This window comes from Branchiostoma floridae, chromosome 3, assembly GCF_000003815.2.
Source record: "Branchiostoma floridae strain S238N-H82 chromosome 3, Bfl_VNyyK, whole genome shotgun sequence".
NCBI lineage: Eukaryota > Metazoa > Chordata > Leptocardii > Amphioxiformes > Branchiostomatidae > Branchiostoma > Branchiostoma floridae.
In genome coordinates, this window is record NC_049981.1 from 22,261,817 (window position 1) to 22,276,509 (window position 14,693).

The following is a 14,693-nucleotide window of genomic DNA, read 5'->3' on the forward strand; positions in this document are numbered from 1 at the left end:
ATTCTGTCTAAGCTCTTCGTTGTTACTGTCTTAATGATAATGATCATAACATGACAGCCATGATTGTGAAAATCTATTTCCTCAGAATCCGTTACGGCTGTACGTGCCGTTCAAGGCGTGGGACCTGATGTACCTGGCCGGCTGGCTCACAACGGGCTCTGTTCCTGGTGGGAAGGGGTGCAAAGCCAAAAACCTGAACACATGTGAATGGTGAGATTCTTCACATTTGTCTGGTTTTATTCAGTGTGTGGCCCAAGAGTTATTGAGACGGGCACCAGCCCTATAAACCATATGGTGATGGAATGTATTTATATTATTCTTTTTCAATGTTTTACCACAAAGTTCAAAGACTTAACAAGGAAAGAGTTTTATGACAGACAGAGAAAAGGGTACCCGAACAGTCTCCATAACCCTGTTTTTTCTCTTAGGTCAGTCCGCACTATAAAAAGTGAGCCAAATCTGTCTCGAGCAGTGATGTCTCTGACGTAGGGAGAAACACATTCAGTGTGTCTGTCGAATTCGTAACTTTGAATATGGCGTTGTTCCGTGTTGACAAATGAGTACAAAACGGCAGTGATTTTATGAACGGTAACATCTACTTAAGCAAATGGGTACAATTTGTGAACTATCCAGTTATAACTGTTACCTTACATGTCTTATCATCTGGATGTCTAACCTTCAGCGCCGGGACAGTAATACTTAGTTCGACGTCTCGTTTTGACACAATAACTTAATATAAACAGGCACACACGGGGACCAGACCTAAACTCTACCAACGTGAAGATCGTCCATCCGGACTTCCTGCGGTACATCTACGCCAATTTCCTGAACGCCACAGGGCTCAGGCCGACCACGGGCGCCATGACGGCTTTCCTGGCCATACAGCTGTGCGACTACGTAGGGCTGTACGGGTACGGGTACGATCCGCGGTGAGGAATACATGACATTCGTGACGCTGTCAGTCATTATTAGGCGGTTAAAACAAATTTTATGTTTCATCATTTGAAAGTACGTTAACGTTGTACAACATTCATGTATATATGACCACCTTTTTAAATCTGAACATGTTATGAACTGTTTTAAAGAATGGGTGTGATTGTTCTTTTCATGTTACACACAACCAATAGCAAACACCTGCCAATGTTTCGGTAGTCCTTCTGATAGTTTCTGTGAAGGTCTATTCTCACTGCAACGACACCTAGCGGTGGCGAGTAGAACTGGCAATGTTTGCCACGGGAAGGCAGTAGCAGAGACACAATCGAACGTTGACACTGACAGATTGTCCATGTACAAATAAATAATTTAAAAATGCAGAGATTCAGCAACGGTTACAACCTGATAAAACTATTCATTGATGCGTAATATACAGGCAAATAGTACTATTTACTCGAGAAAATAGGAGTTACTCAAGCAACTATAGACATGATTTTGGAAACGGTCAGACGTTTCAGATGTCAGTGACAGTCAGGATGTCGAACTTTCATCGACGATTTTGGATACGTTACAAAATCTATAACTGTTACCTTACTTACCTTATCACCCGAACCTTTAACGATGTCTTCACTTCTTTTGGACGCAATATTTATCCATACAAAATGGCCGCGTATGCAATATAACCACCATCACTAAGAGTGGCTCCCTTTTGCAGGTTCACCCTACACTACTATGACAAGACCAAGTTCAACGCCAGCCGACCATGGAGAGGCGCATGTCACGACTTCAACAACGAGAGAGAGCTGTGGAAACGGCTTAGCGAAGAAAAAGTTGTTTACTGGTTCAAAAGAGATTGAACCAATGAGCCATGGCCATACTTGGCTGTCTAGTAAGAGAAGTAAGAACAATTACGTTCAACAGCAAGATAGAGAGCTATGGAAAATGGCTAAGCGAAGAAAAATTTGTTTACTTTGTGTAAGAGTAAAGTAAAGGAAAGGCGTGACAGCAAAGGTAAATACTAGTACATGTACTTAGTAGGCATCCTTCCATCTTAGTATGTTCCAAACTAGATTATTCATTAACAATCTGAGACCCTCACAGTCTCAAACACGCACAAACAGTCTAAACTGTCAGGATAAGTTATTCTCCACGTACTATTACCGAAACTCATGACAGACACACACACAAACACGCTGAAAAGTATAACTGCGAGTTCTGAACACATCCCCAGCAAAAAATAAGATTCAAGATTCGCCCATCCCTGACTTTTTACGTTCATGAATATTCATGAATACTCGTAACGTCAATGTTTGTTTTATTTGGATGTCCATTGGTGTCGTGATAACGATATACATGTATATCGTTCCACTTTTCTTCCTAGAGTCCGTACATTACAGGTACAATAAAATGAAATGTAAGAAGAAAAAACTATACACTGATTTGTATTTTTATTCTAATATTACTCTCTAAGATGCGTTACGTTGAAGTGAATTGCAGATAGTTTTGCCCGATGATCGGCAGCAGTCCAATTAAGGTCTCGCCACAGTAATAACCCCAGTGTTATGTATCAAAACGCTACAGGTATTGAGCGACGTGTTGTTTTACACGTGGTACCGGTTAGGTGGCGTGCGACTTACCCTGACTGCCCATGAGAGCAAAATGGTGACCCCGACAGGACAGTCGTCTATATGGATCGAAGAACGTTAACATTGATCAACAACCTCTATAGATGGGCTGTATTTGATATGCCTTTAAACTAAAGTATCAATTTCTTTAGCCGTTATTCTCACAGAATCAACAACTTTTATTTCAAGAACAACAATGGTTTACCCTCTGGTAACCCCGCAATCTCGTGACAGTCAATGAGTCATCAACTGTGTGTTTTGGAATGTCCTTGTTCCATATAGATTGTGAAGCGTGATAGCGCTGTGATCTTTTCCTGGTTAGAATTTTAAAAGGGCCTCTGCTAAAACAAAACACACATATCCTGGATGAGAAACGACAGGTGGTGTGAACCGCAAGGGTTGATGGGAACAATAGGTAAGGTCATGGAGGTCAAATGCTGCAGGGGAAAAAACATGTATCACGTGACTTACACCTGGGGCTCTGATTGGCTGACACATGTCAGGTTTGTTGTTCGCCGAAGTGGGCTTCACCAAGTGCTCGAGGATCGTCCGATCTTGTGTGGAAGTCTTCCCGAAAAACGTCGTCTGTGAGACGTTTACTTGACCCACATCCTTTAACCCAGGTTCATGGAACGCTGTGACTTCATTTGAAGCTTCCGAGAGCGTCTGTTGGTGATTTTTTGAGGCGGGAAAAGGTGTTGTTTACATGTACGTGCGTGTTGGTTAGTCAGCACGCGCCTCTCAGGTCCCCTCCCACCACTGTCTGGTCCTGTCACATTCCTCCTCGTACCGCGGACATTGCCGCTGGCCTGGACCAAGTCCAAGGGCCTTAGGAGGTAGGTTCTTTTAATGTGGATTCAGCATAAATCGTCTGACTGTAAGCGGTTGAAAAGAGGATGTGTTACAGAGTCGAATTTCTCCCTGTGGTAACCGTCCGTGTATTGGGTGCCATTCGGACTAGGTCGCAAAATTTTTGTTGGTGGAGTTCGAACAAGATTTTGGTCAGAAGTGCTACCAAGACGACAGTTTCTATCATATAACACAGTCTATTATTTATCTGCCTGTCTGAGACTTAACTGTGAGAGGTGGTAACCTCTGACTTTGGGCGTAATTCGTGGTTAAAGGGTAGGGAAATGTGGCGCGATAGACGCCTCCTAATTTGCATGTGGGGAGGGCGGGGTATTATTTTGGTTATTGTAACTATTGGATACACTATCAAAGGCATTTTATTGATACAACGAACCAAATCAAATAAATGCCGTCGAGTTCCTTAGCCATTTTATGTAACAGTAAACCATATTTTGGTTTTAAATTTAACTCATTTCTCAGCCGGAACTGAGGAAAATAATGATATTTTTCAGGGAAAAACAACAACTTTAACTGTTACAGTAGTGTTTTGTTCACGAAAAGTGCTTTATTCTTTCATTCATTTGGTTCAAAATTTTTGTGGCATAACTTGATGGCACTGTCGAAATAAATTGTAAAAAAAAACAGTTGTGTAAATTTCATGCCATCATGACTTGTGTTTTACTACTTATCTATAATGTATTTTTCTCCTCTCCTCTTCCCCAAACTTACCATCCTCACACACCAATCTTCTCATCCCACATTTTTGTTGTAAACCATTTTTCTACCCACCCATCCGACCAGACCGTCACCATATTTGCCCCCACCCTCAAGGCCTAGCTCCCTGGGGTCACGGGTTCCTCAAGCCCAGGACGATCTCACTGGCGGAGGAAAACTCCATCCATGATTCGCTTCAAGCTGCTGTCATGCAAATCCATCAAGCAGCCGTAAGTTGGTGGTCAAGTCTCGCTGGACCGACATAAAGGGATAATACGACATCGGCAGCTACGACAACGACAAAGGTACATGTGTGTGTGTGCACTTGTGTGTGGAAACTAGTGTGGAAACTACCAGCTGACACTTGTGGCTTTGCATTCAGAACCTCCTTAGCAGACAATATAGGGAAACAGGCACTGTAAATAAAATACTCTTTTAGTTTTAAGTCCACGGGGACAGAAGTTTGTAATAAGAGGAAAACGTAGGTCTTTTGAGTTTGTAGTTGAAACACTATGGTAAAAGCAAGAACACTGCAGCACATATTCATCGTAAGATTTTAACAAAAAACCTGAAAGTAAATTTATCCTCTGTGAATGTATCATAATTTTCAGAGTACAAACTACCCGAGTTTCTATCAAATTTGAGGTAGTTGCAGGCGATATTCTTTACACAGAGATCCCAAATCTTGTGAACTGCCAGTCCTCAGTGGTAACACTTGTAATGCAACAAAACTGCTGTGCAATATCAATTTTTTCCTTCAGGAAAACGTTTTTTTTCTATCTTTTGTCATCATTATTGATCTTCATGCAGCTGGCTGCTGTGACAGCATTTTCTGTTCTCAGCATATATCTCTGATGAGGAAGCTAGAGGTGCATACTATGTACCAATCTGATAAATTAATACCTGGCCTCTTTGATTAGTGCTTGTCTGCCCCACGAAGCCTGGCATTATCCTTTGTAATTGTATGCAAATTACAAGGTGGTCAAACATGTTCCCTGATTGCATCGCATTTTTTTCATCAAATGATGATTGCCTGGTCCTTGGCCTTTCCTGTCATTTGCTTGTGGGAGTTTCATTTGCTAACGAACAATCAAACATGATGCATTTATTAAAATGTTCTTTAATCAGCGACACTTTGAAAGGGCCACAAACACATAGATCTACGTCCAAATTTTCAGTCTTCACTATACACCAGAGTGACCTAGTCTCGTGAGAGCAGGAGACAACGTCTTTTGTAAATCCCCTGGCAAATCTCAGACCTAGTCTCATGCTCTCGCGAGATGAACAAGAGGTCACTCTATGAACAAGATGTACTGTGAAGACATAAGAAATTTGGAAGTACATATATGTTTATGCCTTTCAAAGTGTCACTGATTGAAGAACATGTTCTACTAACTGTATTTTACACGTGTCTAATGAACCTCTTTAATGATTATGATGCATGATTTGCGTAAAATTGTAGTTACATTGATTGATGAATGTTTTGAAAAAATGGAGGGAAGTACTAAGATTAAAATGTCTATCTTAGTTACTGAATAAGAGATGGCATAGCCAGTAGAGATGATTGAGATAGGAAATGTGGGACTTGTTTTCTTAACAAGAGTAGCACAGACCATATGATTGATTTTTGTCATAATGCCGTGGGAAGGAAGGCTTGTGTTGTGAATATGTTATGAAATGCTGATCACAAATAACGTAATAAAGTAGGTCCAAAGGTACATGTACAATATTCTATAGTGCTGTCCTTGTTGATTTAATGAGATAAGGAGCCTTCCTGAATCAGAGCCTTTCCAAAGGATTAGAGTTTGACTTGGACATGTTGGAGGCCGGCCAAGCAATCTGGCTTTTCCCCAAACTGTGGGCAAGTCTGAATATCTGCTCCATGGCAGGTTATCAATCAGGATGTTAAGCTAGACAAGATGAGATTGCAAAAACTTACACTAGACATAGATTGTAGTGCTTTTGTCCTACTTATTAGCTTAGTAATAATGCAGAATTCCAATAAATCTTAATAATTTCAAAGTTGTTCATGTTTTTTGTTTTTGAAAAAATATAACACCATTGTGTAGTGATATATTTATCATCAGCGGTGATTATTTTGAAGTTGCCCTTTGTACAAGTTATGGTAGGGAAATCACTGAAAGCTTGTCTGCATGTACATGCATCCTTATCCTTGTGTCAAGGCCTGCTGCATAGACATAAATTTAATTCTGGTACATTATGTAATACACATGTCAATGTGACATTGAACCATGTTACAAAAGTGCCATGTATGCCCTAAAGGTATTCTAGTATTGTTTCATGCATCCTGTCTGCCTAGCAGATGCATACATGCATTCGTCATGTCTTCAACGATCGCTAACGTTGATAGTAGTTCACATGTATTGTTGTTTCACCTTTTATCTCTTCTAGACACTGGGCTGGTTGCCCACCCCCTCCCCTCTGTCCACCCCATCCACAGCACACCTCTGCAGACTGTGCTGGTCCTGCAGCCTTACACATCGACCCTGGCTGTCACCCTGCTGCAGTGAAGGGTCGCCTCTCCCATCTGCTCCACACCAGGAATGCCCTCGGTATTCAGCAGTGACAGTCCCAACGTAATGGCCAACAACAATGGCAATAATCTGGTAAGTTTTGATTTGATTTGATTTATTTGCCCATAAAAAGAAAGTACAGAAAGTAAAGTTAAATGATAAAAAATACTGTGCGGGAAAGAGGGAGAAGTCAAAATAGGCTTGTACAAGCCCTCCTCCTAACAATACTTAACACAATTCGAATGAAATAAGTCTACCTGGATGCATTGATAAAAGCAATTACTGTAAGTTAATCTAAGTTTGCGGGGACTTTTGTTTGTGATAGAAAGGCTGGCACCATGGTTATAAGAACACTTGTTAACACAATTGAGGATGGAGCACAAGTTCATGGTGTTAATGATAAAAAGTATGATAAAAAGCTCAAACATAAAACCACCATGATTATTTTATGATTTATACTAGTTATCAGTGTTTCCGCCAGAGGGGCGTCCACCCGCCCATTGACGGTCTCATTTCGTTTTGGACGGCTTGAACGCAAACAGAGGCCGTCCTCATAAAAAAATGCGACCCACATTTTGCCGAGAAATCTGTACAAAGTCGATAAATGTAAACCGCAGTTTTGTGTTTTGTATTGAAGCTAGACGCTTGGGGACGCCGTCCACAGTCAGAAAGCCGCTTACTGTTTGTTTTGCTATTGTTTAACATGATTGTTGACAATTTGTGTCGGCGCCCTTTCGCATACGATAATCTCATTAAAACCCGTTTTTCAAGGTCTCAGTAGTCTCAGTTATGCGAATTTTCCCTGCCACATTTCAAAACTTGGCGGTAGGTCGATCTCGCTATTACACTACAAACTAATAGTTGTTATTGGGAGAAATAACTAATAAGAAACCACACTAACTTTGTCTAGATATTAACAACTTTAGTCTCTGTTTTCATCATCAATCATCGTAAACAAAACAAAACACGATGAACAGAAACATGTGCCCACCGGGTGCTTGGCACGGGAAATCCCCGACCTCTTTCAAGTTCGTTATCGGCAACACAGCGGAAAAACAAAGTGTTCACATAAGAGGTGATGGACGTAAAAAACATCAAGTATACCTTTGGTTCCTTTTTATATGAGTTTTGAGCCTGCAAAATCTCCGAAAACGGCAGAAATTTTCGGGATAAATACGCATCAAAAATGGCGGTCAGTAGCTGTTGTGCATCCTAGCCAATCACAGCGCTACTTTCCCGTGACGTCGCTAGCTTTCCCAGATCTCGCGAGAAGTCACCACGTGAGATTGCGGGATTTCGGCCGCCATTACGCTCACTGTCGCCGATAGACAATGTTTTTCGTCATTTCTGAACGCAAATTTCTCGATCTATGGAAGGTTTTAGATGATTTATAAGTATACTACAACATAAAAGAGAATATATACAAATGCTATTTCTTTTTTGAAAGTCCAAGAACCGTTTCTAGAACTTTTTAAAAGTCGTAGTACCCGTTCGGTGCGGCATACCGGTACGCTGCACAGATCATAACACTTCGGCACTGAACTTAATCGGACGTTAGTTGTTTTGTTTTTTCTTGCGACAGTTAACCATTAACTTTAATTTTCACGATTTTACAATTAAATTTAATTTTCGCAGTTTTACAATTAAATTTAATGTTCGCGGTTTTGCGAGTAAATTTAATTTTCGCGGTTTTCGCGCCCCAAGGTGGACGGCCTCCCAGCTGAGGTCTGGCGGAAACACTGCTAGTTACTGTAGTTGTGTACATTCTTAAAGTACAGGCATGTAAGTTTTCATGACAACAAAGATTTGAACAAGATGATAATTTCCTTTGATCGTAATTCTTTGGGACAATTTGTCAAGCTTGTGATAATGTAAACAAGAAATCTTTTAAGAAAAGTTGTGCCTTGCCGCGTGTTAGGGATATCGTCAGGAAAAAGTAGGTCAGCACTTCAAGCCCGGCAAGGCAAAATGCTGTGCCTTGGCAAAAACACAATACAATGACTGTTTTTACTGTTTCTGAAAGAGCTAACCAAGAGGAGTAAAATGCTTTTTAGATCAAGCGAATGGCTTGAACGGTTGCTGAGATATGGCTCCACAAAGTTGCCAAAACCTACCCTCAGATATGGCCGGCTGCGCGATAAACGATGAAAATCAAAAAAATACCTTTTTTGAGGGGTGATGAAAAGGTAAGTAAAGGCTGCAAAGCTTGTTTTATCTTATTTCCCCGTAATATGTACTACATAGAATCACTCCACAGAGTTCTGAACATTCATGGCATTTTATTATGCTTTTACACAGGGTCGATGTATGCAGCACCCACTGGTGTCCTTTCACACAATAATTGTCATCTTACCTTATTCTTTAAGAAATAAGTAAATTTGGGTTTAAAAGTTCACATTTTGGGTTACAGTCAATGGTGTTTTTTGCACCGGTTGAGTCGCATTGTAGAAGATTAAATATCATACTTCATATACTTTTGCAATGTACACAACATTATGGTATGTTATATTACCAACAATGTCACATCTATAGAATATCAGCAATATTAATTGCCTTATAACAAGGTCAACTTGGTCAAGGTGAAAGGTAAGTGTGTGAATATGTCGCATTATTTTCATGTTGAGCCATGATGTTACACTGTATCAACAGTACAACTTTACACTTAGATACATTTGTAATAAAATATAGAAGACAGATGTTTGTACTAATAAGAGATAAAATATCAATAGGTAGACATTGTGTAAACACTAAATTTATTAGGACAAGTTCAACATTTTTCAAGGTCAAAGGCTCAGTCTTCAGGATACATACAAAATCGACACAGATTTCTTTGATGTACTTGCAGGTACATGAACTTCTCCTTATTTAATCAATACTATAAATAGTATAATGCAATGTAAACTACTTTTTACAAAACAACAGGCTTACTCATCATTTTCTGTGGTTACTGGTAGCAACAGTATTCTTTAACAAACTTAATGCTAATAGCACTGGCTGCACAACTTGTCAACATTATGTTTGACCTCTACCATTCAATATCTCCGCTCCGCTCTCCAGTCTTATATCAGCTACATCTAGTACTTGGTGCAATCTACACTCCACCTGAAAAACAAAATTATTTGAGTTTCATGATTAACATGTCTACCATCATGGTGATAATGTTCTTCCATCTGAGGGGATGACGACCTACTCCAGTACCACGTCTGATGTTCATCTACATCATCATCTTTCTTATGACTTCTTTCTTTCTTGTGACGAAAGATTCAGAATGATCCAATAATGAAATGAAGAATTCAATAAAGAAAGAAAGGCAAGTTGGGGTAAGGAATAGATTAACTTATTATCATTGATTAAGTAGATAAATACCTGCAACAAGATGGAAGGAGGTAAGTGTCACTGTTTCTGAGCCATCTTCTGCGACTGAATCTCAGTACCAACTGCGACAACCTCGCCCGGTCGGTAGGAACCTGGCTGATAGTAGAGACAAGAGTATAATATTGCAGGTAAGTACATATTTATGATTTCTGCTACACCAGAAAAACCCTTGGCACAATCTGACAAAGAATACACAATCTGGTTGCACAAATTTTTCACGTTAACAAAAATGCTATTAGTGTTTTGAAAAATTTGGGCATAGGTTACCCGGCTGACCCATATCAGGGGGCACGGTGCCTCAAGTTCAACAAGTGAAAAAAATACAAAATGGTATTTTAGTCTTGGAAGGAGGCAAGGGATGATTCACACCAACAGTAACGATGACATTGAAAATACAATTGAGATTTTCTTAAAGATTGGGCATACCCTGTAGGTACCTCAAGTTACCATGGTGCCTCAAGTTCAACAAGTAAAAAGAAATACTAGTAGTACACAACAGGCCAATCAATGATCCATATGTAAAATATGCTAAAGAAAGCAATATGCTAAAGAAAGCAATAAACTAATAAGAAAAAATTACTAAGAAACATTTTACATACATGTAAGTTTCATGACTAAAACATGGATAAAGAAACACTGCATAGAAATTATATTGCTGGGATTGACTTGAGAAAAAATTGTTCAAAAGCACATTTTCTTCAACATGCCCCCCTCCCCCAAACACTACAAATTGTATCAAGTATTTTACCTTGAAATTCTTCATCCATAGCGTCAAAAAAGGTTCTATTTGTGCCGCTTCAGTCACATATCCTCCGTTTCTGAGGGGCACGCGGCCCAAAATTTGGCGCGTTTGGATCGCGCGGCGCCGCCGTCCGGCCAAATCGGGGCGATCGTCGGGGAAAACAGCGTACGGCAGAGGGTTTTCGTGGTAGCGTTGAAATACCTAGTCAAACGTTCTTGAGACGTTTCGATGACGTCATTGCCTACTTATATATTCACATGCAATGCATTGGTCTAATTAGGCATTTATTTCATCTTTATGAATAGGTAATGCAAATTATTATGCGAGATAATTCACTTGATTATATATTTACTTCAATGGATTTGAAATATTACCATACGAACGCTTCATTCATTCGATGTAACCAGATGTTAAGAGGCTTTCAGTACCGACCACAACTGTTATCGAATGCGTAAAAGGGAGGTATAAAGATTGACGGGGATGTACTGTTAGTCGCCTAAGCCGTAAGTTTGTCCTCGAGAAAGAGAACTGGGAAGGGCCTTTGGAAGGGCCTTTGGAAGGGCTGGGTTAACATTGTTTGAACCATTGATCCATCCAACCATCCAACCAAGAAAATAGTGGCCACAAGGCCATGCCGCTATCGCGGCAAGGCAAAAAATCGTAGAGCTGTTATATTGTAAAAATCTTGAAGTACAGCATGATCGTTTGTAAATAACTTTAGTAAGTGGACAAAGAGTTGTAATATATTAAGAATCTTACAGAGTGTAGCATTATTGTTTGCGAATAACTTTCGTAAGTGGATGGTATTTTTTACTTCATCACCATTCATAGTGTAATTTTTCAGCCATTTGTCATGTTCAGTCTAGTAATTAATCCTATATCTTTTTCATCTGGGGCTGAACATACAAAGAGAACAGTTTTACAACCATCACCCAGATTTATACACACAGTATAATATAAATCAAGGTAGCAACATGTTTCAGTTGTCAGGCAGTATTTCCCCATGTGTACAGGGGTTTAGTTTTAAGTGTGTCTGGATGAGTGTGTTCATGTGTGTTGGTAGTTACCTGAATGCACTGCCAGTAGAGTGGTAGGAAGTGAGTGGGAAGGTCAGAGGTCACCACAAAGGTCAGAGTTGTGGGAGCAGCAGGATGCGGAGTTCAGAGGTTGTAGAACTAGTTGTTTATTAGACATGACCCATATTCCAGGTCATAGGGGCAATGGAAAAGCTTAAGAATCTATTTTACACTACAAGGAAGACTGGTATTGTTTTTGGTCTCTCTGATCCGTTTGTCTGTTTTTACAACTTCAAACTTTCCATATGCTAGTCACGTCCATCGTAGAGTGACATAATCTCCAGGCAGATTTACCAGTGGCATAAGATAATATCAAAGCTGACTAACTAAAAAGGGAGTTATCAGTCAATTTTTGGGAGCCAAACACACTCTTAGGCCGGCTTCACTCCTCTGGCAGCTTTTGATACTATCTTATGCTACTGTAGGATCTGCTTGGAGATTAGGGGGACAGGTTGTGATCAGTGTTTGGATCCAATGTTGATCAAAACCTTTGTTTTGCATAATTGATGAACTAAACTTAAACAAGACATCCAAGAAACTTTACTCAATATTTCAAAGAGGCAAAAGGGTCTTCAAACTATTTTTTAGGTTTAAGTTTTTAGGCAATTTTTCTCTCTCTAGTCTGTGGCAGATGCATATGATACATGTAAATGCTGCCAAATGCTACCAAGTGATCTATTAGCAGAGGTTTTTCCTTCTCTCCTACCTTGTCCTGTCTGTAAGGGTAAGGCATGGATCTGCTTACTAATAAGTTTCCCATTGGAAAAAGCCACTACCAAGGCCATAATTCACCAAGGCCTAGGAAAAGAAAATGTTGTGTTTCCTGTTTCCCGATCTACCTTAGAAAAAACTGCCGACACTAGACTTTTTTTTGTGGACTGGACAGTGGAGTCACATTATTTCCAGAATTTTTATTCAGCCTGCTTCCTATTCAAGTAAAAAACTTCTTGTCCTATCTAATGAAGTATAAATGTATCCACAGAGATGTAACCATTATGCACAAAATTGAAGTCTGACATTGAAAATATAAGTGTCCTCATGCATTTCAGTTTTACTTTATTAAACTGTATTGTGTCACTAGAGTTTGGGCCAACGCCCAAAGTTTAAAGAAAAAGATTTTAAAAAAGGAGATTACCCCTATCTACTGACCCAAAATTTCTTATGACTGAAACAGGAAACACAACATTTTTTCCCTTAGCCCAAGCATGAGTGCATTGCCAGCCATGTATGACCTATTTCATATACTGCACTTGTCTGGACCTGCCGGCAATACGAGGTCATTGAACCCAGTGTGTTGAAAGAGTGATACTGTAAAATTATTTAAGTTTGCAGGAACTTCAATTTCTATCACTGAACTGAAAAGCAGCTGAGTTTGTGGTATCTTTAACTTCACGTTCTGAAACAATTGAAGCAACACACTGTAAGACAGAGAGTATGTTTATGGTGTGATGAAATTAAGGTGAAAAGGAACTGCGAAAACTGAAGTCGAAACTAAAAGGGCAGGGAAAAAGAGCAAAATTTACAGTAACAAAGAGGCATTGAACCAGTACTGAGTTGTAAATCAATGATAATCTCTTAATGCAGACAGTGGAATTGTTATTTTGTCTAGCTTAGCAATGTTATGGTCTTTCAAGAAATCTAGTGTGGAGATTAGTTGGCAATTTTATCAGAGGATTGGGCAGAGATCACTTGGCGAGGAGCCAGGCTCACCTCTGGTCTGTATGCAGTGCAGTGTTTTGACCAGGAATTTTTTCACAACATAGGGGCATCTGAGTGCAGCAAGGCCAAGTGGTAAGCTATACAAGAGTGAACATTGTATGGGGTCTAGAGGAATCCTCCCCCTGAAAATTATTTTTGATTTATAACCCTCAGAAACACTATTTCCTGCATTTTGAGGGCCGAAATTTGGTGAAATAAAACCACATTTGTTTCCTTTGTTACAAAACAACATTCCTTTATAATATCTATAAATGTACTGTAAATTTCTTTATTTTCACATACAAGGACTCAATTTTGTGGCACATGAAGTAGGGAAGGTTTTTTTTTTTTGGTTTTGAGTTAGCAGGTGAAAAAATTCTGTTGTATAGTAGTAAGACATTTGAGAGTCATGTTTGCAGTATTATGAATTTGTGCTAGAGAAAATTAAACGATTGTGAACATTTGAAAATTTCAAAGTTAAAAATTTGACAGTACTGTATTTCTTTTCTGGGCTGTGGTTGTTTTGATACACAATCTGGTATGTAATATGCCAGTCTTCATTATGTTGATATTGCAGATTTAATCTTCCGTCTGCGATGCTTTGAATATTTAGCTTAAGTTAGACGAGATGGCGCACATGTTGTTATGTAGATATTGCGGATTTAATTTCAACTCTGCGATGCTTTGAATTTATGGCTTAAAAGAGATGGCATACATCAGGGTTGTAGCCAGCACCTGTCCTTCAGTCCTTTGAAGGAATTTTGCAGCTGGGGACTGAAAAAAGTTTTCCCCATTCCGTCCCCTTGGACAGACAAAAATTGATATGTAAAGATATAAAAAACTGAAACCCATGTGTTCTTCTTCACCAAAACAGATGCCATTGACCAGCTTAGTCTACAAGCAAAATTTGCACCTCAAAATGCAGTAAATGGTGTTTCAGAGGGTCTTGATTTAAAACTTTTCTGGGACCCGGACCCCCTAGAAATGACGAGCAACGTCAGGCCATGCCTTCGGTGCTCGATAGGATTACCATTCAAAATCAAGGGGACTGAAAATGATTTCAGGCTGGCTACAACCCTGGCATACATGTTTGCAGTAAGGCCACAATGACTCAATTTTCTGTGTGTGCAATTGATTTTAGCCTGTT

General features: G+C 39.7%; 3 protein-coding genes across 9 annotated transcripts in view; all 3 read left to right on the top strand.

Annotated features, from left to right (window-relative positions):
* The window catches only part of LOC118411749, a 13,203-nt gene extending 13,140 nt beyond the window's left edge, over window positions 1-63 (top strand). Inside the window, exon 6 of the mRNA XM_035814233.1 lies at window positions 58-63. Within this exon, the coding sequence (XP_035670126.1) occupies window positions 58-63 (6 nt within the window). The remainder of the gene's footprint in view (window positions 1-57) is intronic.
* On the top strand, window positions 47-2,354 carry LOC118412062 (alpha-N-acetylgalactosaminide alpha-2,6-sialyltransferase 1-like). Its single transcript, XM_035814665.1, has 3 exons — window positions 47-210; window positions 744-929; window positions 1,649-2,354. Exons 1-3 carry the CDS (start codon window positions 128-130, stop codon window positions 1,788-1,790), a joined length of 411 nt encoding a protein of 136 aa, XP_035670558.1. The 5' UTR covers window positions 47-127; the 3' UTR covers window positions 1,791-2,354.
* Window positions 2,355-3,037: 683 nt separating this feature from the next.
* LOC118412696 (protein FAM13A-like) overlaps window positions 3,038-14,693 on the top strand; it is a 61,359-nt gene continuing 49,703 nt past the window's right edge. For 5 of the 7 annotated variants that reach the window (XM_035815718.1, XM_035815714.1, XM_035815716.1 and 2 more), the window contains exons 1-3: window positions 3,039-3,394; window positions 4,209-4,426; window positions 6,534-6,748. Coding sequence is in view for 6 of the 7 variants with exons in the window: in XM_035815714.1 (XP_035671607.1) it covers window positions 6,686-6,748 (63 nt within the window). In the remaining variant the exon portion in view is untranslated. Of the gene's footprint in view, window positions 3,395-4,208; window positions 4,427-6,533; window positions 6,749-14,693 lie in introns of all 7 variants that reach the window. The other 2 variants (XM_035815717.1, XM_035815715.1) reach the window with 2 other exon arrangements.

Coding starts and splice junctions, on each gene's coding strand:
- LOC118412062 (XM_035814665.1), top strand. CDS start 128: ATGTACCTGGCCGGCTGGCTCACAACGGGCTCTGTTCCTGGTGGGAAG. Junction 211..743: donor AACCTGAACACATGTGAATG/GTGAGATTCTTC, acceptor TAATATAAACAG/GCACACACGGGGACCAGACC. Junction 930..1,648: donor GGGTACGGGTACGATCCGCG/GTGAGGAATACA, acceptor TCCCTTTTGCAG/GTTCACCCTACACTACTATG.